The sequence below is a fragment of the Pseudonaja textilis genome, chromosome 1, assembly GCF_049901715.1.
Source record: "Pseudonaja textilis isolate UNSWEBS1 chromosome 1, rPseTex1.2, whole genome shotgun sequence".
Taxonomy (NCBI): domain Eukaryota; kingdom Metazoa; phylum Chordata; class Lepidosauria; order Squamata; family Elapidae; genus Pseudonaja; species Pseudonaja textilis.
In genome coordinates, this window is record NC_141990.1 from 332491480 (window position 1) to 332510705 (window position 19226).

Consider the following 19226-nt stretch of genomic DNA (forward strand, 5'->3'; position numbering starts at 1 on the left):
CTTCTTCCTCCTCCTCCTCCTCTTCTTCTTCTTCTTCTTCTTCTTCTTCTTCTTCTTCTTCTTCTTCTTCTTCTTCTTCTTCTTCTTCTTCTTCTTCTTCTTCTTCTTCTTCTTCTTCTTCTTCTTCTTCTTCTTCTTCTTCTTCCTCTTCTTTTCCTCCTCCTCCTCCTCCTTCTCCTCCTCCTCCTTCTTCTCAGCCCCTCCAAATACTGGAACCCAGCTCTCCTGTCCCCCCCCGCCAGTCCTTTTTCCCTCCAGACGGGCCAAACCCAAATCCTGCAATTGTTCTTCCGATGTTTTGGTCTCCGGGCCTTTGATCCTCTTAGTTGCTGCTCTTTGCACTTTTCCCAAAGTCTCCACCTCTCTTTTTTGTACTGCGGTGACCAAAACTGGATGCAGTTATTCCCGGTGTGATTTTATCAAGTGGTTCCCATGACTTTGATTCTCTACCTCTGTTTATGCAACCCAGGATTGTATATTAATTTTGGGCTGCTGCCGCAACCGCCTGGCTGGTGCTTAAGGGATCAGACTCCAAGGGTTCTCAGTTGCTGTTGTTGAGCCAGGTTTCAGCTAATCTGTGTATTCGTCCCTTTGGCTTTTCCTGCCTAAGTATAAACTGTTAGTGTAAACCCTTTGAAACCCTTAGTTGAAAAGGAGCAGAGCAGCACAGGATGTATATAAAGACCGAGGCGGTGAAAGTGAAACAGCCCCCACATTGGATGCGCACGGTCAAATCTCACCCATGCAACTAACTACACAGTGGCTTCTGCTGCACGTATTACGCCAGAGTGTGAATCAGAGATCGCTTAAACCCATATTTCTCAACCTTGGCTGTTTGAAGATATGTGGACTTCATCTCCCAGAATTCCCCAGCCAGCAGAGCTCTGCTTCAAACAGCCAAAGTTGAGAAACCCGGGTAAAGAACCAGAAATGTGTGAAGGGAAAAAGTACCTTTGCCATTGGGATTGTGCTGGACAAGGCACCAAAGCTGCAGAACCTGCCTCCGAAGACAACACAAGGACCCACAACCGCATTCAAGGAGAAACAGGGCCGCGGGGAAATGCCACAGCCTGGCTTCTTCATCCCGACCCACAACGGGCCTGGAACGGGAGGGGCGACAGGAGCTAAGGGAGCCCTTCCAAAAGTGAATCGCTCTTGGGGTCCAAAAACAAAGCTGGCAAGGGAAGGTTCAAGCTGCCGCCGTCTGCGTTCACAGGCAGAGAAATCCTCCTCCTGCAAATCTGCCAACTTTGCTGGGAGCAGAACCGCAGCTAAGGAGGCTTTACAGAAGGAAATAAGATGTCAACAGGCGTGTGGCCTGCGGTTCTTATGGTTTTGGAGTCGCACCAGCGCGGCTCCTTTGGCAAAGAACCACCGACCAGGGGCTTAAAAGCGGTTGAGGCACCCGCTGCGGCATAAATGGGATTGTCACCACAACACCTGGGTAGGGCAGCTGCCAAAACCTCAGAAAAACCTTCCAGAGGAGGAACGGAGGAGGGCGGTGTCCTTTGGCGAGCAGGAAATTGAGTTCCTGGCATGACTTTTGTCTCAACATACATCCACACAAAAAGAATTCAATTTACGGAATACCAATTAAAGAACCCTTTCCAACAGTGACCACCACACGATTGACTTTTGTCTCAATGGACGACACAATGGAGCCCCCAGTGTTTGTTGCCAAACGAGGCAGTTGTTAAGCGAGTTTTGCCCCCTTTTGCCACCTTTCTTGCCGCAGTTGTTAAGTGGATCACTGGAGTTGTTTAGTAACAGTTGTCAACCCTGAAGCTGGCCTGACCAAAGCCTTTGTGCCCCTTCAGGGTTGCCACAGTGGAGTCAGCGAGGGGTGGGGGTGGAGATAGCGGGGAGGTTGTGGCCAAAGCAAAATTCTTTCTCTTGGGAACCAAGGACATTCTGACACCCGGTTGGAGGAAGGTGGAGCGATGCCACCCGGTGGTTGGACTGCACGGCAATTGGACCCTGGGACGGATGGTTCTGGGAAAGCGGAAAAACGTTTACATTTAACGAGGGGAAACCCGCGGGAGTTTTCAGAGCCGCTCTTTCCCCAGATGTGCGCCAGTGGAGTATTTCCAGTAAAAGCTGTCTTCGAGGTCTCCATTGCCTCGGCGTCCGGCTTGCAATGGATCCACTAGTTGGACTCCTGAGAAACAGCTGGGGGGGGGGGAATCTGGCTTCCCCACTGATCTGGCTTGTCAGACGTGGCCCCCAGGACACGGCGGCCGTCATAAATAAGAGCCAGTTTCCAAGGGCCCAGATTTTGATCGCATGTCCTTTGGGAAGCCACTGTAACTTCAAACGGTCATGAAATGAATCGTCGCAAGTCTGAGGACCACTTGTATTGCGCTGGGACCACCCCGATACGCAAGGCCCAGAGAAGCAGAGAGAGAACCTTTCAGAATGGGGGGGTCAGCCTTGCCCTGGGTGCCTGGGCATCCCCAGGACTGCCCACAAGACCCCTCACTGCCTTTTGGGGTTCAGAGTAGAAATCTCTGGATGGGGGGGGCTTGTATCGAGGCCGGGGGGGCTTCTCCTTTGCAGGGGTTGCATGGGGCGGGTGGGGGATGAAGAATCCAAGGATTCCTGGAAGAGCTGCATGGCTGACCACCCTGCAGGAACACAGAGGGTGGCAGAAGCTAAGGGTTTTTTTTTGGGGGGGGGGCTTCTCTGAGCTTGGTTGGTTTCTTCCAGATGCAACATCCTCAGTGCTGGTTTGCTAGTGAAACACCTGCGAGAAAATAGCCAACCTCTGAGAGCCCCGAGTCCCCCCCGGTTCAATCCTAAGGCACAAACCTTCCCATCTAATGAAGGGAAGGACCGGGGGGCAGGATAGCAGTTATTCCAGGGTTTGAGGGGCTGCCCCAAAGAAGAGGGGGGGGTCAACTCCTTCTCCAAAGCCCCGGAGGGCAGGACATGAAACAATGGTTGGAAACTCTTCAAGGCGAGAAGCAACCAGGAATTCAGGAGAAACGTCTTAACAGGGAGGACAATTAACCAGTGGAACTGCCGGCTACCAGAAGCTGTGGGTTCTCCATCCCTGGAGGTTTTCAAGAAGAACCTGGACAGGCGTTTGTCTGAAATGGTATAGGGTCAGACTAGAGGACCTCCAAGGTCCCTTCCGTTATTTGGGTCCCATAAGCCAAGGACTCCCTGTATCCCAACCCTTCCACCGACTCCTTCTGTGTTCCCCCTCGGAAGCCCCTCCCTGCTTGTCCCGCATCCTGCCAGCCTTCAGGTGTGTTTCAGAGAAGGGACCCCCCAACCCGCGTGCGAAGGGAGACGCCTGCCTCTGCCGCAATCCAAGGCACAAGCGGAGGAGGCATTCCAGGGAAGGTCACGGCCACACGTGCAAACACACGCGCACACACACAAACGGTTCCTGCTTTGCCACCCCTTGTTCCACCCCCAGGTTTCAACAGGCGGAATCCGCTCCCCCCACAAACGGCCCAGGAGACGTGGCTCCTCCAGAGGCAGGTGAAGCCGCCTGGGGGCATCTGGCAGCCTCTCCTGCCTGATCTGGGCATCTTGGGCCAGGCAGCCCCGCCCACCGCCCTGGGCCCCGGGGTGGGGTGGGGTGGGGGGCAATGCAGGGGAGGCAGGCAAGGGGGACCTTCCCGCCCAGCGTCCTTGGCTGCCTTTCTCGGAGCCTCTGCTGGTCCTGCAGGCTCCGTTGCCCCATTTCCCTGCCTGGCAAGGGCACCAACCACCCGGAGTGCACGAATCGCACAACCAGGAGGGCAAAGAGGACACTTCAGGTGAGAACCGTTCAGAGCTCTGAATAGGAGAGTCCTTGGGGGAGCCCCCCCCCCCGCCAGGAGGGCCACCTCCACAAAAATAGCCTCCCCCGCCCCAAGAAAAGGTCTGGGTGAGTCGGAAAGAGGCGTAAGCGGGTTGGGGGGGGGATCAAGTCCCAGGACAGGTTAAATGTAGTGCTGCTTTGTCCATAAATCTCTTTGTGGTGGAACATTCTGGAGCATAGAATAACAGGGTTGGAAGGGACCTTGGAGGTCGTCTAGTCCAACCCCTTGCCCAGGCAGGAGAGCCTAGGCCATTCCAGGCAAACGGCTCCACTGACGGAGCCCCCACAAGGTCTGGAGGGAAGCAGGAAATGTCTGGGGAGATGCTCAGTCGTCCAGGCCAGGGGAGTCCCCAAGGGGCTTTTTCAAGAGGCAATGGGACTTTCTGTTTTTTCTTTGAAGATGTTTCGCTTCTCATCCAAGAAGCCTCTTCAGTTCTTCAGAAGCAGCGAAGAAAAACCAGAAAATCCAGTTGCCCCTTGAAAAAGCCCCTTGGGGACCCAGTCAGGGTCAATTTCTCCTTGGCTCCAGGTTGCGTCTCTCCTGGATGAGTTTTCATCCGTCGCTTCTTCTTTGGCCTTCTGGCGGAAACAGGAAAGAGGCTGACCCTCCTTATGGCCACCTCTCAAGTCCTGGCAGGTTGCTCCGGTCAGGTTCAAGCAGACCCCTCCATGTGGAGAGAGCAGTTACTTGTAGCGCCATATTTATGGGCGCCTGGGGGGGGGAGGCTGCTGCTTTTGTGCCCAACGGAAGCCCTTTGCTGGCTTTCAGGCAGCGGCTCCCGAAAGCCCATCCAGACAGAGGCGCAAGGTAGAGCGAACTCTCATCCCTTTTAATCCTTCTAGGTTTGACTTCTTTTCCTGGCTGGTCATCTTCTTCGCACACAGTCTTGATGGGGTGATTGGTTTTAAAAAGTGCCGTGGGCGTTTGAAATGGTGACTCCGGGGCATTCTGTGTAAGCAGCCAGGAGGCGTTCAGATCGCCGTGGGGTGCAAGTTTAAACCACAGACACATTTGGGGCATCCGCTCTGGTTGGAGTGTCCCGCCAGGCAATATTTCTCAGCCTGGCCCAGTTTAAGGGGTGGAATTCAACTCCCAGAATGCCGCTTCTCCAACTTGCCCCGGTTAATGAACCTGGCTGGATCCAGGTACGAAGAGCTGTATGAGCCACGCCCCTCTGGGCTGAGACCCCACAGTGGGTGAGGTTTTCCGGAAGGAAGGAAGGAAGGAAGGAAGGAAGGAAGGAAGGAAGGTTTTCCTGAGCTCCCCAAGAACGGACCATCTGTAGCCAAATCTGATTCTCATGTCCTTCCCTCTAAGATCATATCAGTGCCATATATTTTACATTTTATATCCTTCGGATCTTTCTTTAGGGAACGTTTAAGGTGCCTTCTGTCGTTCAGCTGGGCAGCCATAGAGGTAATGAACATTTAGTTGAGAATTTCGGTTGACACGATATAAAGAAGACGCCGAAAAGAGCGCAGAGAAGAGCAACCAGGATGATGAGGGGACCGGAGGCTGAAACCTACGATGGACGGTTGCAGGACCTGGGCCTGGCTAGTCCAGGGAAGAGAAGGACCAGGGGAGGCAGGAGAGCAGCCTTCCAGTATCCGAGGGAGGGGCTGCCCCAGAGAGGAGGCGGCTGTTCTCCAAGGGCCCCCGAAGGCCAGACAAGGAACAACGGATGGAAACTAACCAAGGAGAGAAGCCATCTGGTATTAAGGAGACATTTCCTGCCAGTGAGAACCATCAACCAGGGGAACTGCTTGCCACTTACCAGAAATGGTGGCTGCTCCATCCCTGGAGGCTTTTAAGAGACGGGACAGCCAGCTGCCTGAAATGCTATACTAGGGTTTGCTGCTTGAGCAAGGCTGGACTAGAAGACCTCCAGGGCCCCTTCCAACTCTGTTATTCTGTTAGTTTAATTGCATTGGTCTCTTCCATCTCTGGGATTCTGGGAATCTGTAACTAAGTCAATCCACCTGCCTTTGGGGAAGGGGAGGGGCTAACCGGCCAGGGCGGCCGAGTGCCGGGGAATTGAGGGTTCTTCCATGGCAGAGGCTCCTCGACCTACGACCACAATTGAACCTGCTGCTAAGCAAGACATTGTTATGTGGGTTTTGCCTCCATTTCACGATGTTTCAGGCCACAGTCGTTAAGTGAAGCCGGGGTTCCCCATTGGCTTTGCTTGCCAGAACTGGCTCCGTGACAGTGCAACCGGCATAAGTCCAGTCAGTTGCCAAACGTCCAACTGGGGAGGCTGCAGTGCCACGGTTGTAAGTGTGGGAAACGGTCCTTAAGTTCCCCTTTTTTCAGGGCCTTTGACCGATTGCTAAACAGATGTTTGTCAAGTGAGGACTGCCTGGCCTGGTGTCCACTGTAAGGACTGGCCTGGAGGCCTTCATCTCCCAGGACTCCCCGGTCAGTTCGGCTGGAGTCCTCCAGGCTGAAAGGGGCCCCGCTGGGAGGGCCCTGCTTCCCATCGGTCCCCTGTCCAAAGGCCGGTGACCCTCACCCTCTGTGGGGAGCATCGGGGTTCCCCCAAGCAAGGAAAGGGAGGCACCCCTCCCTCCGCCAGAGCCCCCTCCCCCCCCATCGTCCAAAGTCTGAAGGCCGGAAGGGTCTTGGATCTTTCCCAGGGGAGGCCCCCAAGGAGACCCTCCCAGGAGGGTCTTTCCCAGCACGGCCACTTCTGCCCTCCCCCCCCCCCCTGCCCACCAGGAGCTGCGGAGGGGATTCCCGGCGCTGCCACCATCTGCCAGCCATTCATTCAGAGGAACAAAGGAACAGCTATTTATAGACCCGCTGGAGAGGAAATGGGAGGGGGGGGCTATTGTAGCCCTGCTTGGACACCGTCCCTGTGGAAATGCAAACCCTGGCCGAAAACAGCCCCCTCCCCGCCCCCCCCCGGCTGCCCACCTGCCCCTTAAAAGGGCCTCTTCCTTGGGGGGCGGGGGGGGGCGCTAAGGGTGGTCTCGGCTGGACAGAGAAGGGGAGGGGTCTCCCCTGCCGCTGGAGCAGGCCCTCCCCCCCCTTTCCCAACCCCAGGCCGCACTCCCCAGGGGCCGGGAGGGGCTGTGCCAGGCAAGGCCGGAAAGGCGGCTTGGGCTCACGGCTGGCACCTTCGTGCCGGCTCTCCTCCCTGCAGGACTCCGCAAGGCTCTTCCCAGAGGCAGCTGGGAGGCTCCCCTGTTTTTTCCCCTCCAGGGAGAAGAACAAAACGTCTCAGGTTTCTTGGATGAGGAACGAAATGTTTTGTTCCAGGGGAAAACAGCCCCATTGCCTCCCGAGGATCTCCATGGCCACCGCTCCCCCCACGGAGTAAAGCCGGCTGACCCGTCATGGCCGCTTGGAGCAGGGAGCCGGCCCAGCCAGCAGGGACGGGGTCGGGCGTGGCGCCACTGGCCGCCCCGGCTCCTCTGCTCGGCCTAGCTGGATCAAGCGGGCACTATGGAGCCGCCTGGTGCTGAGCAAGGCCTGGTGCCCCAAGGCCCCCCTCCCTCCCTCCCTCTTCCAGCTGTGCCAGACAAGGGCGCCCCTCGCCAAATGCCTGCCTGCCCAACCTTGGCCGCCCTGGGGTCAAGCCTTGTTCCCAGGCAGCCTCCAGCTCCGTTGTCCGAGCTCTCTCAGGGCAGCCCAGATTCCAGGGGGCGAAAGGAGGGCCCAGACCCCTCTGGTTTCAGAAGGAGACCCCCCCTCCCTTCCACCGCCCTGCCGCGTTTGCTGCTTCTGAAAGGGGGGGGTCCTTCGCGCTCCCCAGGGGGCGTTTCCCTGCCAACCTTCCATGTCCCAGAGGAGGGAACGGCGCCACTCGTGTTCTGGTCCCAGGCAGTGATTGGTGTCCCCCAGTTCAGCTCCTGCGACACCCGCAGGAAAACCACCCTGCTCAGGGAGCCCCAAGGACCCCCCAACCCTGAGCTGCCAATGTCCCCCTCTCTTAAAGCCCCCCAAGCCAGCCTCAGGGACCCTCCCGGGAAGGGATCTGCGCCTCCATCTCCTACGGGGCTCTTGCCCCAAACTGGCAGGAACCCGGTGCCAAGGATGAGAGGCGCGAGGGGCCCAGGACATCTGCCCCATGGGGGGGCGGTAAGTGGCCTTCCAAGCCCCCCAGCTTGGAAGGAGGAGAGACCTGAAACCAGAAAGATATGAGCACGAGGAAGGCCCCCCCTCTCCCAAGGGGGGGGGGAAATGCCCTACCCAAAGGTGACCCAGCAATTCACACACAAACCCCCACACACACATCCCAACCCAGGGGTGTGTAATCTGGCATTGCCAGTCTGTGCTAGTGAACCTGCTGGCCCCCATGGGGAGGGGGCCGTGACAGACCCTCCAGGCCAGACGGGGCGTCATTCCCTGCACAAGAAATCGAAGGTTGCTTTGTTGGGCCCGAGGGGCAATTTATGAAATGTAGGTGCCCCCCCCCGCCCCCCCTTCCCGCTGTGCAGAAGGGCCAGAGGGCTTAACATGCTTATTAGCTTCTTCTGCTAGAGACGCTCCTACCTCGCATGTTTGTTATATTATATTAGACGGGATCCTGGACTTTTTCCGGGAAGGGACGTCAGGATTCAATCAATCCACAACGAGCCAAGGACCAAACCACACGACTTGGAACCAGCCCCCCCCCCCTCGGCACCCCCCAAAGGGGACCAACTCACCCGGCCCCAACGGAACGGCGGCTGCGGCTGCTGCGGCCTCGGGGAAATAGTCCGCGGGGGGAGGGGGGGGGACAGTTGCCCTGCCGTGTCCGTTTCCAGCCCCCCCTCCGCGCGAGGGACGGGGCGGCTGCTAAGGGAGGGGCAGCCAAGAGGCCGGGAGGGAGTCTTGAGCGGGGGGCTCTCAGCGGCACCCCCGGAAAGACGCCCGGCTCCCTTCTCGGGCCTTTGGGCTGCTTACGGGCCACGCCAACTTCGGCACACCTGAGACCCCCGAAGTGCAAAGGCGACGCCGCCGCCCACACAAGTTGCCCGCCGGCCCCTCCCGCCGTAGCCCGGGAGAGCTTTTTGGGGGACCCGGACGCCACCCCGGCCGGCAGCCGCGCAGACCAGCGGGCGTCCCGCAGGCGGAGCCGGTCGCGCGGGGACAAAGCCTGCGTGGCCGCGGCCGAGGGGCAGGGGGCGGGGGTGGGGGGGCGTCGCCCCGCCGGAGTCTCCTGGGCGGCCGGAGCCGCGGAAGGCCGAGGCGGCTGCTCGGCGGAAAGACGCGCAGCCCCGAGCGCCCCTGGGGCTGCCGGCCGAGGCTCCCGCGCCCCTCCGGCCGGCCGCGCAAATACCTGCTCCGTCCTCCGCCAAGCTGCAGCGCCGCGGATCAGCCCCGCTCCGCCCGGCAGCCGGGAACAAAAGCCCCGCCGCGCCCCAGCAGCCGGGATCCCGCCCTGCCGGAGAGGAAGCCCCGCCGCCGGGGGGGCGGGGGCGGATTTCCCCGAGACCCTCGCCCCGCCCGCCCTCGGGAGCCGCAGCGGCAGCGCCGGGAAGCCCCTCGCCCCGCAGGAGGCAGCCAGCCAGGGGGAGGAGCGCCCAGGCGGGGAGGGCGGCGGGGAGGGCGCTGCGCCGGGGTCCCCTTCGGGGCGGGCAGGCTGTTGCCATCCGCTCCGCGGAACGAGGGAGACCCCGCCGGTGGGCAGCTCCGAGCCAGCGACCCGGGGTGGCCGTTAGCCGCTGGAGAGGGTGGCCGCGAGAGGGGCGCACGGGGCGCGGGGTAGGCGGGCTGCGGCCCCGAGAGGGTCTCCGCCGTGGAAGGCGAGGGGCGGAGATGCGGCTCCAGGACCTCCGAGGGGGCCGCCCGCAATGGGTCTCCCCCTGGGAGATTGGGGCTCTTTCCAAGGGGGACTGGACGGCCCCTCCCTCCCAAACGGCCCCCTTTCCCCCTCCATGGCCCGCACCGGGCGCCCTCGGGGCCGGCTGAACCCAGGGGCTGAGCCGGACGGGGCTTGGGCGCGGCGGAGGGAAGGGACGGAGCCCGGGCATGAGGCTCGGCCGTCGCCCGCCCCGCAGAGAAGCCCCCGCGGGATCGGGCCTCGCAGAGCGGACTGCAAGGACCCTCCCCGCTAAACGGAGGCCGGCAGGCCGCGCTCCCCCCCTCCCCCCACCCAAAACGGGCGAGCAGAATCCCTCCCGCCCATCAGCCCCGCCCAAGCAGGGAGCGGAGAAGGCGCGCGGGGGGAGGCACGGCGCGTGCAGCCCAAAATAGCGGCGGCCTATTTTTGTCAAACCGAACCGAGGAGGGAAGAGCCCCCCGGTGTCACCCCGCCCCGCCTGGGACCGTTTCCCAGAAGACGAGGACGTGACTTTGCGGGGGAGAAAATCCCTCCTCCTCTTCCCTGCAACCCAGAACGAGTCAGCCGAGCGACGCGGCCGGTTCGGCCTGGCAGCCCGAGCGGGAGGCGCCCCGTCACCCCCAGGGCGGGGAGGGAGGAGAGTGAAGGGCCGCCGCTGAACCCTAGCTGAGCAGCGCCCCCCAGGGCAGCCCCCCCAGACCCGCCGCTCGGCCGCCCAGAGGGGGCCCCGTCTGCGGGACCTGCCGCCTCCGGGAGAGCCGCGGCTGGGAGGGGGGCGCGCGGGGCTCCCAGGACCCCGCCAGCAGGAGCGGCCGAGAGGACGGGCCGGGCCGCCTGAGGGACCCGCTGCCGGCTCAGGCTCGGGAGACGCGGCTGGGGGCTCCCGGGCGGCCAAGGCCGAGCCGGCGGTCCGTCCCCTCCAGGGCAGAGGCCGCCCCGCCCCTCCCGGCTTCGCGGACGGCGCAAGGAAGCCAAGGGCGGCGGCGCGCATCTGCAGCAGGGGCCGCGCGGGTGTCCGTGGGCCGAGGCGAGAGGACGGGGAGCCTCTGGGGTCGAGAAGCCGAGCGCCGCCGCCCCGGCCGACCTCCGGGCTGGGGGTGAGGAAGGGAGCCTGCAGAGCGCCGCCCTCCCAGCCGCCTCCACGGGCCGGAGGGTCCGGGGCCTTTGCCGCCTCGCGGGTCTCCCCTGGCCGGGGTCTGCAGCTCCTCCCACGCCGGGGCTTCCTTGGGACCTCGAGGGCGGGCACCGCGACCCTCTCCCGGCCTTCCCAGCCCCGCGCGCCGCCCCACCGGGGCCTTTCCTCCCGCAGCCGCCTCGGTGCCCGGGGTGGGACCTGCGCCGGCCAGGCAGGGACCTCCGGGCCTCCTCTCCCCCGCCCGGCTCCGTAGAGGCCCGAGCCGGGTCGCCCCCGATGAGCCCCTCCCGCCCCCGAGACTCCGCTTGCCGGGGACCCGTCGAGGTGGCCGGCGGCCTCGCTGCCCCGAAGTCCGCTCCCGGGCGGGGCTGCTTCTGGGCCGCCAAGGTGGGTCACGCTCGGGAGGAGGCTGCCCGGGGATCCCCCCGCCCCAACACGGCCCCGGTGGAGGCAAGGCGGGCGGGAAGCGCTCCTCCCCGCCCAGGCGCCGAGAATAGCCGCCACACGGGAGGTTCCCGCGCCCCCGGCCCCTCCCCGCCCCCGCCCGCCTTCCAGGGAAACGCTCGGGGAAGCCCGGCTCTGCGGAGGATCCCGCCCGCCGCCTCGTGACTCTCCCCCTCCCCACCCCCGCGGCTCTTGCAGAGGAGATGCCCCGTTGCCATGACGACAGGGCCGGCCTGGACCACTCCGCCTTCCTTGCGGGAGGCGGGGGTAGAGCAAAGCTGCCAATCACCGTCGCAGATCCACCCACGCAATCCCAACAGCGGAAAGGGGGGCCTCCTCCCAGCAGCCATGGCGGGGGTGTTGGGAGGGCTGAGGTCCTGGGGGCAGAGTCCCCAACTCCTCCACCCCACCCAGTTTCACATCTGCAGAAGAGCCACAAAGCGGGGGATGCCCCCAGGGAAGGATGAACCATCCAGGAGCTGCAGGGGGCAGTAAGAACCTCCCCCCCAGAAAGGCCCTCCTCCTCCTCCATGCCAACTCCAGCAGCTGCTGCCCTTGACCCCCTCCTGCATTGAAGGGCGCTTTGCCCTCCCCTCCTTCTAGCACTGCGGGGGGCTGTTGCTGGAGTGGGGTCTGGCCTGGGGGCAGGGGGCTATGCTGCCTGCCTTTCAAGCCGTCCGATGAGCCCCATGAGGCCGGCTGGGCCAGTCCTGCCCCGCTGGGCGAAAGAGCAGCGAAGGGCAGAGGTGGGCACAATTCTCTTTATTTCCTGGTGGGGGTTGAGGTATCTGTCCATGTTTTAAAGTCCAGAACTTTCCCTGAACACCTGGGAAGGGGGGCGGAGTGGGAGGGGCCGGCTGGCAGGGCCCCTCCCCTTCCCTGCAGGTGGCCCTTGGGAGGCCCAAGTGGAGACCGGCCCGGGAGGCCCGAGGCCCTTCATGGGGAGACGGGGGGTGAGGGGGGGGGCACCCGTGGGCAGGGCCCGTTCTGATGGTGGGACAGCAAAGGCTGCCAGGATTTTGTGGTTGGGGGCTGCCTGGCATGGAGTGAGGCGGCTGCTCCTCCCAGCCCCGCCTGGCACAGGGTTCAAGTCAGGCAAATGGCACTGGGTGGTCAAGAGGGCAGAGGCCCAGTGACCTCTGTTGGGGGAGGGGGGCAGAAGCAGCCAGAGGGGAGGAGGGGCTGGAGTGCAGAGCCCAATCGGAGGAGGAATGGGGGCCCCGAGGAGCCCCAGAAAGAACCGGAGCCACGGGGGTCTTGGGGGCAGCGGAGGAGCAGCTGTGTGGCCCCTGGGCTGGGGGAGGCAAGAGGGACCCAGGCCAGAATCCTGACCCCATTTGCAGGGGGCATGCCTGCACCTCCAATGGGGGGCTGGAGGCTGCTGGAGCAGCCAAGGGGCCTCCCGAGTTGGGGGTCTTGGGGAGGAGAGAAGGGGAGGGGGAGCTGGGCTAGATATCTGGAGGGGGTGTTTGCGGAGGGGAAACTTCAGGGGTGGGGGCGGTTCAAGAGACTCCAGGCCAGGAAGGCAGCCAGGAAGTGGGGGGCCTCCGGTCTCTCGGGGCCCCAGAGCGAGTGGGGGCGGGGCAGGAGGGGAGCCGCCCTCCGCCTCCTCATTTCTGGCTGTTGTAGGCCGCGTGCCGCTGGTTGAGGGGGTTCTCGGGGGACTTCATCCACTCCTTCTTCAGCAGCTGCTTCAGCTGGGAGAGGCGCATGTTGGGGTTCTCCTGCTTCAGGCGGGGCAGGCTCCCCTCTTCGAAGGCCGAGAAGGCCGCTTTCATCCGCCGCTCCGGGTGCCGGTCGGGGTCCTCAGCCACGCTGTGGGGGCAGCCGGGGTTAACTGGGGGTGGCCCCTCCCCCGGCCCCCCAGGGCTCCTCCGGCAGAGGAACCCCAAGCCCCCCTTCTTTGGGCAGGCTCTCCCTCCCCCAGGAGCAGCCCTGACCCCCCACTTGGGCTCTTTGGAAAGGAGGGAGGGGCTGCTCCTGGGGTAAGAACGCCTCCCCCGGGGACCCGCCCAGCCCCACCTGAGCACCGCGATGGCCTCCTCGATGGTGCGGGCTTCCACGGAGCCCTCGTCCAGCACCCACCGGTTCAGGTTCTCCTCCAAGGGCACCTCCAGGTGGCTCTTCGGCTTCTCTGTGGGGGGAGGGGGAAGGGCAGGTGGGACCGGCTCAGGAGACCCTCCCGGGCCCAGAGAGGAAGGGAGGGGGCTCCGGGCGGGGCTGGGGCCCGACCTCCCGCTGCCCCCTCCCATCTCCGGAGACCTCCCAGCCCCACTGGGCTCCGGCCGTCCCGGGAAGGCGCTTGGGGATCCCCGGGGGGCGGGGGTGGGGGCTCACCGCTGCCGGCATCGTCTGGGGCCTCCTTCCCCTCCTTCCGGAGAGCCTCGTCGATCTGGGCCCGGGTGACCTTGGGGGCCCCGGGGGCCTTGGGGGCCTTCCCCTTCAGCTTGGCGTCCTCCTCCTCCAGCAGCCGCTGCAGCTCCTTCTTCCGCTCCAGCTGCTCCAGGCGGCGCTTCTCCCGCTCCTCCTGGGGGGGTGGGGGGGGCAAGAGATGGGGGGAGCCCCGCGTGAGGACCCACCCCCAAAGGGACGGCTGGCATCCGAGGCGGCCGGAGCAGATGCGCCAGGAGGGGCCCCTTGTGGGGAGGGGAGGCCGGGGTCCGCGCTCCAAGAGCCCTGGAGGGGAGGGGCAGAAGCCCCCCAAGACAGCCCTGGCGGGCGCCCCCTGCCTCCCCCCCAGGCCTCGCTCTTGGCTGCAAGGGCCCCCCAGAGGCCGCGGGGCCTCGCCTGCCTCTCTGGCCCCAGCAGACCCTCCACCCCCCTCCCTCTCTCCTCCGGCTTCCCCTGGGTGCCCTCCCCCCCCTCCGTCCTTGCCTGGGACCCCAAGGCTCCCCGAGACCCCTGGGCAGTTCCCGGATGTCCTCCTCCTGCGCCTGAGGGCCAAAGGGGGGGGGCTTTTCTCCTCAGGGCCCCGGATCAGGAGCGGCCCCCACGGAGGAAGCCTCCGCCTGGGGCTCCCCAGGAGGCCTGGAAAGCCCCGCGGCTGGATTTGTCCTCCGGGCTGGAGGGGCTCCAGGGGAGAGCAGAGACTCCCACCCACCCCGGTCCCAAACCTCCTTTAACCCCATTTCTTTCCCAGCTCTTCCACAGACATGGTTCTGGGTTCGAGTTTCCCTTTCCAAGGGTGCCTGGACAAGGCTGGCAGTGGGGGGAGGGGCGGAGGAGAGGGGCCGTGTCCAGGGGTCCAGTGGGGGGCAGCACCATACTGTGAACTGGGCAGAGTCTCTCCTCACCTCTGCGGGCGTCCAAGTTCTTGCACCTGCCCGAGCGCCAGTGTGGTCAGCTGTCCAGGGCCCCCTCCCTGCCCCCTTGGCCTGCTGGCACGGATGCCGGCCTAACCTGGCCCACCACTGTGAGGCGCCAGGCTGCGGTTCTTACTTTTTTATATATATATATATATAAAATTCACATGGCTGCTTATCTCACCCAGGGGGACTCAGGGCAGCCTGCAATAACCCCAACAATTAAAACCGATTAAACAATTAAAACGTAGCATAAAAACAACAGATGAAAAAACACTGAGAACAAGACTCTTGTGTGTGTGAGAGAGAGTTTGGTTAGTGGGTTAAGGCACCAGGCTGGAAATCCGGGGCGATGAGTTCCAGTCCCGCCTTAGGCATGAAAGGCAGCTCAGCCCAGCCCACCTCGCAGGGCTGTTGTGGGGGGAAACAGGAGGGGGAGGGCTGCTGAATGCGTTCACCGCCTGGGGCTATTTCTCAGACGAAGGAAGGCGGGATACGAACCCAGGGGATAAAGCCCGAAGGCCGGGACGGGCGGGGCCTCCTCTCCAGGCCGGGTGGGAAAAACCTTCCCGGGGTGTGTGTGTGTGTGTGTGTGTGTGTGAGCGAGCGGAGACCCTCCCTCCTCGGGGTCAGGGCTGCCCCTGGGGGGCTTCTGGAAGAGGCAACGGGGGTCTCGTTGTTTGGCCCCGAAGACATTTCGCTTCTCCCGCCCCGAAGGAAGAAGCTTCCCTCCGAACTGGAGAAGCTCCTTGGACGAGAAGCGAGAGGCCTTCGGGGGGGAACCCAGCGGCCATTGGGGGCCCGTCTCGAGGGCCCCCCCCGAGGCCACCAAGGTTTGGGGCCACCCTCACCTGGGGCTCCATGGGGTGGGGCTGCATTGGGGAAAGGGCCCAGGGTGGGGCCCAGGGAGGGCTGGCAGAGGCCCCCCCCTGCTGCCTCCTCCCCCTCCTCCTCCTCCCCCTCCCCTTTTTGGCCCCTGCCAAGCAGTCCAGCCTGAAGTGCCCGAGGCCCCCCTGGAGCCCCGGATCACGTCCCCATTCCGGAGCCAGCCGGGGTCCAACCCAGAGACACTCCGAGGATTGCGGAGCCCGAAACCCCAGCGCTCTCCTCCGCCCAGCCCCCGCCCCCCACGGGAATAGAGCCAGGTGGGTCCGCCTTCACCCCCTCCACGGAGCCCCCTTCCCCCCCCCCGCCCCCCCAGCCGGCCCACCTTCCTCTGCTCCTTGCGCAGGACGTGCTTGTCCTCCTCCTTCCAGAGGGCATCCTCCAGCTCCTTCTGCCGCTTGGCATCAGCCGCCGCCTTGGCCTCGGCCTTCCTCGCCCGGGCAGCGGCCGACTTGGTGTTCTCCCCTTGGAACTTCTTGGGCATCCCGCAGGGTGCTCGCGCCTGCGCACACACACACACACACACACACACACACACGGGGGGAAGAAACAGCCGCCGTCGCTCAGAGGTCTGTCTGCCTCGCAGCTGCCACCCTTTGCCCCCACCCTTTGCCCCTGGCTAGGTGCCAGCCTGCCCTTCGCTGGAAACCGGAAGGAGGGCCGAGAGACGAGGGCGATCCTGACCTGCAGTCCGGAGGCATCCTAAGGCCAGAGTCCTGTGGGGGGGAGGGGGGCATGCAACCCCTACCCCTCCGAATCCAAGCCCCGCGGGGAGAGGGCCCAAAATCTCTTCCCTGAGTGTGGCTGGACCCCAGGGAGATGAGGGGGTGGGGGGACCAGGGAAGGGGGAGTTAACTCAGGGGGGGGGGATTTCCCCCCCTTCTGGCTTCGCTCACTGGAACCGCTTTGGCCTCTTTGTGTCTTGGAAAGAAAGAAGTTGCGATTTCGGTGGGTTTTAACTTAAATTATGTGGCGTAAATATATATAAAAACATAAGCAATACTGCTGGTCCCTGACTTACGACTACAATTAGGACCAGAATTTCTGTTGCTAAGTGAGTCACACCTGATTGTACAAGCTTTTTTTTTTTTTTTGCTACAGTTTAATAGATTAACAGAGGTGGAAGGGACCCTGGAGGTCATCTAGTCCAACGTCGTCCCCCTCGCCCAAGCAGGAGACCCTACGCCACCCCTGACCAATGGCAGTCCAGTCTCCCCTTGAAAGGCTCCAGGGATGAAGCCCCCACAACTTCCAAAGACTGGTTCATTGTTCTCCCTGTCAGAAAATTCCTCCTCCTTTATTTCCAGGTTGAATCTCTCCTTGTTGAGCTTCCATCCATTATTCCTTGCCTGGCCTTCGGGGGCTTTGGGGGAATAGCTTGGCCCCCTCCCCCCTCCCCTCTGGGGCAGCCCCTCCTCAACTCCTGGAAGGCGGCTCTCCTGTCTCCCCGGGTCCTTCTCTTCCCGAGGGCAGCCAGGCCCGGATCCTGCAGCCGCTCTTTGTTACGTTTCAGGTGCTTTTTCAAGGGGCAACCGGACTTCCTTTGCTTTTCTTTGAAGATATTCCACTTCCCACCCAAGAAGCTTCTTCAGTTCTGGCTGAGCGGTGGAGGGTGGAAGGACTTGAACTCCTTGCTGTCCTCTGGTTGCCAGCACTGTCCCTGAGAGTCCCTGAGGCCACTTGGGGGTTTCGCCTGTCCCCTCAGGGTCGCCTGAATCCGGGTGCAAATAGGCGTGGGACCTTCTCGGGACGGAGTAGGAACCCTTCCCATCTCCCACCACCCAGTCGGAACCAAAGACGAGAAGCCAAATGTCTACAAGGAAGTCCAGCTGCCTCCTGAAAAGACCCCGGACAGCCCCGGCCTGGATGGCGGAGAGTCTCGGCAGACATTCAGCTGTCTGCCCTTTGGGACGGCCGGGGTGGCTGAGCCAGTCCTGCTCCCCGCACTGACTTTGCCAGAAGCCAGCTGGGAAGGATCCAGGCAGGGAGCCCAGAACTGCCACAAAGTACCCCCCCCCCGCTGATGGTCAAGTGCCCGAGATTTTATCCTGTGGTCGTGAGGATGCCGCCATGGTCGCAAGTGTGGGACGCGGTCCTAAGCCCCTTCTTTCAGTCTCTTTGCAACTGAATGTATTGGTGTAATTCTACGGGCAAAAGAGGGGCCGCCTCCATCACAGGGGCGTCCGCGGGGCCACCCTGGAAACAGCAGAGGACCGGCCAAAAGCAAATCGAAGGGGAAAGGGTTTCCCCTTTTGCACCCGAGCACGGAAGAAGGGGCAGGAAAGGAGAAAGAGGAAAGGGGAAAGGGGAAAGGAAAGGAGGGAAGAGAGCAAGGAAGGGAAAATAAGGAAAGAGGGGGAGGAAGAGGCAGAGAATGAAGGCGGAAGGGAGAGGAGGGGAGTCCTGAATGACGTTGAGCTGGCCGCGCCCTCCTGGCCACCCCCCCCCCAGATCAAACACAGTCCCGGTGCGGCTCCTGTGGCCTTTCCCCCCCAGACGGGGGGGCCGGATGACTGGAGGAAAAGCTCCGCGGAGGAGGAGGAGGAGGAGGAGGAGAGGCAGGAGAGCTGCACTCAGGACCCTCCAGGGGAACAGAAGTTGTAGCTGCTTACGCCGCCCTCAATCCCACGGAAGCCTCTCCTACCGGCGGGCCTGGACGTAACAGCCATTCGCTCAGAGGCCATTCAAAGTTAAAAGGATGCAGGAGGTGGGATGGGTGACTTGTGGGTCACCACCAACCCTACTTAATCGCCCCCCCAAATCATTCTCCTCACGGGTGGGGAAAACGCCCCAAAGTCAACCAAGTGGGAATGGCCTGTTCTGAGTTCGAAACACACCCACCCCGACCCTTCTAAAGCGACTCTTGGCTCCAGGCCCCCACAGAGGTTCGAAATGGTTTATTTCCTGCTCGTCCGAGTCTCTTTTAATCCGGCTTTAAGCCTTTCTCCGCCCCCGCCGCGGACTACAACTCCCAGCTAAGTTTATCTGGCTGGGGCATCCTGGGAGTTGTAGTCCGCGGCTCTTAAAGCCGCGGGGGCGGAGAAAGAGGGACCCGGGTGTCTTCGGGGGGTCTCCCAGCCGCCCCCCGAGGCCTCGAGACCCCACCCGGGCTGCGTATCGCGGCTCCCCGGGGAGGAAAGAGGGTCGGCGGGGCCCCCAGAAGCCCCTCCGGCCGCGCCCAGTCCCTCGTTACCGGGCCCCGCTTCACCGGCGGAGAGGAGGCCGAGCGGGCCGACGAGACAGGCCGCCCCTTCCCTCCTTTTGGCCGGGGACGGGCTCGACCCGCCGGAACCCCTACCTGCCGCCGCCGCCGCCGCCGGGGGAGTCGCAGCCTTTGGACGTCACGGCGCGCCCCGCCCCTCAGGGCGGAAACGGCGGACGACCCTTCCGCCCCCTCCACCATGTTTGATGAGGGCAACTGCCATCTGACTTCAGGCCCACGTTCCCCTCTTTCCCGTCTGTCTCGCACTTTCCCGATGGGAGGGCGAAACAAAACTGCCGCGACCCCCAGCCTGGCCAGGCTTTTTCAGCGTTGGTCCCCTGTAAAGATGGATCGGGAGTGAGAGGAACAAAAGGGCTGCCCATAGCCAAGATGGCCGCCGGTGCGGTCCTCCGCTGGATTTCTGTGCGCTTACGCATCTCTTGCTGCGAAGTCCTGTCCGTATTCACGGGCGAACCCAAGTAGATGACGTATGGCCTTACCACCTGGCGGCCAATCCTCTCTATCGTATGAGGACCCGTTGTCACGGTAACGGGCGGCTTCACCGACAGGGCAACCACCTCTACAAAGATGGCGTCTTTGGCTTCGAAGCCCGCGAGACGTGCAGAATCCATGGGGCCGGCATAAAGGGGCCCGGCCTGGACCGGGATGGGAG

The 19226-nt window shown here is 63.0% G+C and overlaps 1 protein-coding gene across 2 annotated transcripts; it reads right to left on the reverse strand.

The window, feature by feature from the left end:
- Positions 1-11911: 11911 nt before the first annotated feature.
- On the reverse strand, positions 11912-18988 carry CCDC124 (coiled-coil domain containing 124). 2 transcript variants are annotated; one of them, XM_026722520.2, is made up of 5 exons: positions 18650-18988; positions 15677-15853; positions 13502-13691; positions 13187-13298; positions 11912-12979 (listed from the first exon to the last, which is right to left on the reverse strand). In XM_026722520.2, exons 1-5 carry the CDS (start codon positions 18752-18754, stop codon positions 12775-12777), a joined length of 789 nt encoding a protein of 262 aa, XP_026578305.2. In that variant the 5' UTR covers positions 18755-18988; the 3' UTR covers positions 11912-12774. The 2 variants fall into 2 exon arrangements, with proteins under 2 accessions (XP_026578305.2, XP_026578307.2); XM_026722522.2 differs by having other exon boundaries at positions 18545-18661.
- Positions 18989-19226: the final 238 nt, after the last annotated feature.

Bases quoted from the DNA above. Each gene is read 5' to 3' on its own strand.
- CCDC124 (XM_026722520.2), bottom strand. From the start codon at position 18,754: ATGGTGGAGGGGGCGGAAGGGTCGTCCGCCGTTTCCGCCCTGAGGGGC. The intron at 15,854-18,649 runs GTAGGGGTTCCG...GTGTGTGCGCAG, and splicing joins GGCGGCGGCGGCGGCGGCAG to GCGCGAGCACCCTGCGGGAT. The intron at 13,299-13,501 runs GTGAGCCCCCAC...CTCCCCCCACAG, and splicing joins CCCAGACGATGCCGGCAGCG to AGAAGCCGAAGAGCCACCTG.